Below are 1130 nucleotides of genomic sequence, written 5' to 3' on the forward strand. Positions count from 1 at the left end.
TGTGTGGTTGAGAATGAGTTTGAGAAATAAATTAAAGTATATTGTTGCCAAATACAATTTTAATATTAATGCATCAAGTTCATTAACGGATTTTAACTACATCAAAAGATATTCTAATCAACTAAAGTGTGACATCAAGTTTATTAGTTCAGCTCTTATAAGATTGTAGTATTTGAATTGTAATGAACACTTCGTAGTTGTAATAAAATTAAGTTGAATGAATGAATTAAATTTTGGCTAAAGGTTGGATTGATTTCAATAATTTATGTCTACATATACAATTATTATTATTTTTTCGTCTAAAAAAAGGGTAGAGGAAGCAACAAAGAAGGGCATGCTAATTTTCAGGGCGGGTTTTTCACATGGGCCCTGGTTGTTTAGTTTTTGCAAACAAAGAAACCAACACTTGTGCTTTTGCCTCTGATCGATGATTGATAATTGACCCCACCACAACTTGAAAATTTCCTTTTATTCTGCTGAAGAAGTTAAATTGTCTTTCATTCACTCTTTCATCCATTGTTTCCTTTCTTAAGAAAATATAGCAATGGCTATTGGAGAAGTTTTTATTGGCGCACTAATTACTGTTTTGCTCAACAAGTTGGCCTCTGGCGAGCTAATGAAATTTCTACGTGGTGTAGGAATTGACGCCAAGCCGAAAGAATAGCGTAAAACATTGTTGATGATGGAAGTAGTGCTTACTGATGCTGAAAACAAGCAAACCAACAAACAGGGCTGTGAATGAGTGGTTGAAAAATCTGGAAGATTTGGCTTATGATCTGGATGACTTAGTGGATGAGTTGAACACTGAAGCTTCCCTACACAAAATAAGGGAAAATCATGAAGCCAACAGGCCAAGCACAAGTATGGTACAGAAGCTTATTCCCTCTTGTTGTATTAATTTATCTTTCCATGATTTTATGTCTGAACGTGGGATGGCTTCCAAGTTGAAAGAAATTAGTGGTCGATTGGAAGATTTATTCAAACAGATTAGTATACTCAGTTTGGTCGAGAATGTGAGGGGAAGGCCTTACAGAACGACAGAAAGATTGGATCTGACTTCAGTTGTTGAAGAATCTGAAGTATATGGCAGGGAAAAGGACAAAGAGAATATATTGAATATGTTGTTGGGG

General features: G+C 35.0%; 1 protein-coding gene across 1 annotated transcript; it reads left to right on the forward strand.

Moving 5' to 3' along the window:
- Window positions 1–701: 701 nt before the first annotated feature.
- On the forward strand, window positions 702–1079 carry LOC111382578 (the record flags this gene model as incomplete). The annotated part of the gene is made up of 1 exon (XM_023006597.1): window positions 702–1079. A coding segment is annotated over exon 1 (378 nt), but the record flags the coding sequence as incomplete, so codon positions are not given.
- Window positions 1080–1130: the final 51 nt, after the last annotated feature.

This window comes from Olea europaea, unplaced genomic scaffold (genome assembly GCF_002742605.1).
Source record: "Olea europaea var. sylvestris unplaced genomic scaffold, O_europaea_v1 scaffold25245, whole genome shotgun sequence".
NCBI lineage: Eukaryota > Viridiplantae > Streptophyta > Magnoliopsida > Lamiales > Oleaceae > Olea > Olea europaea.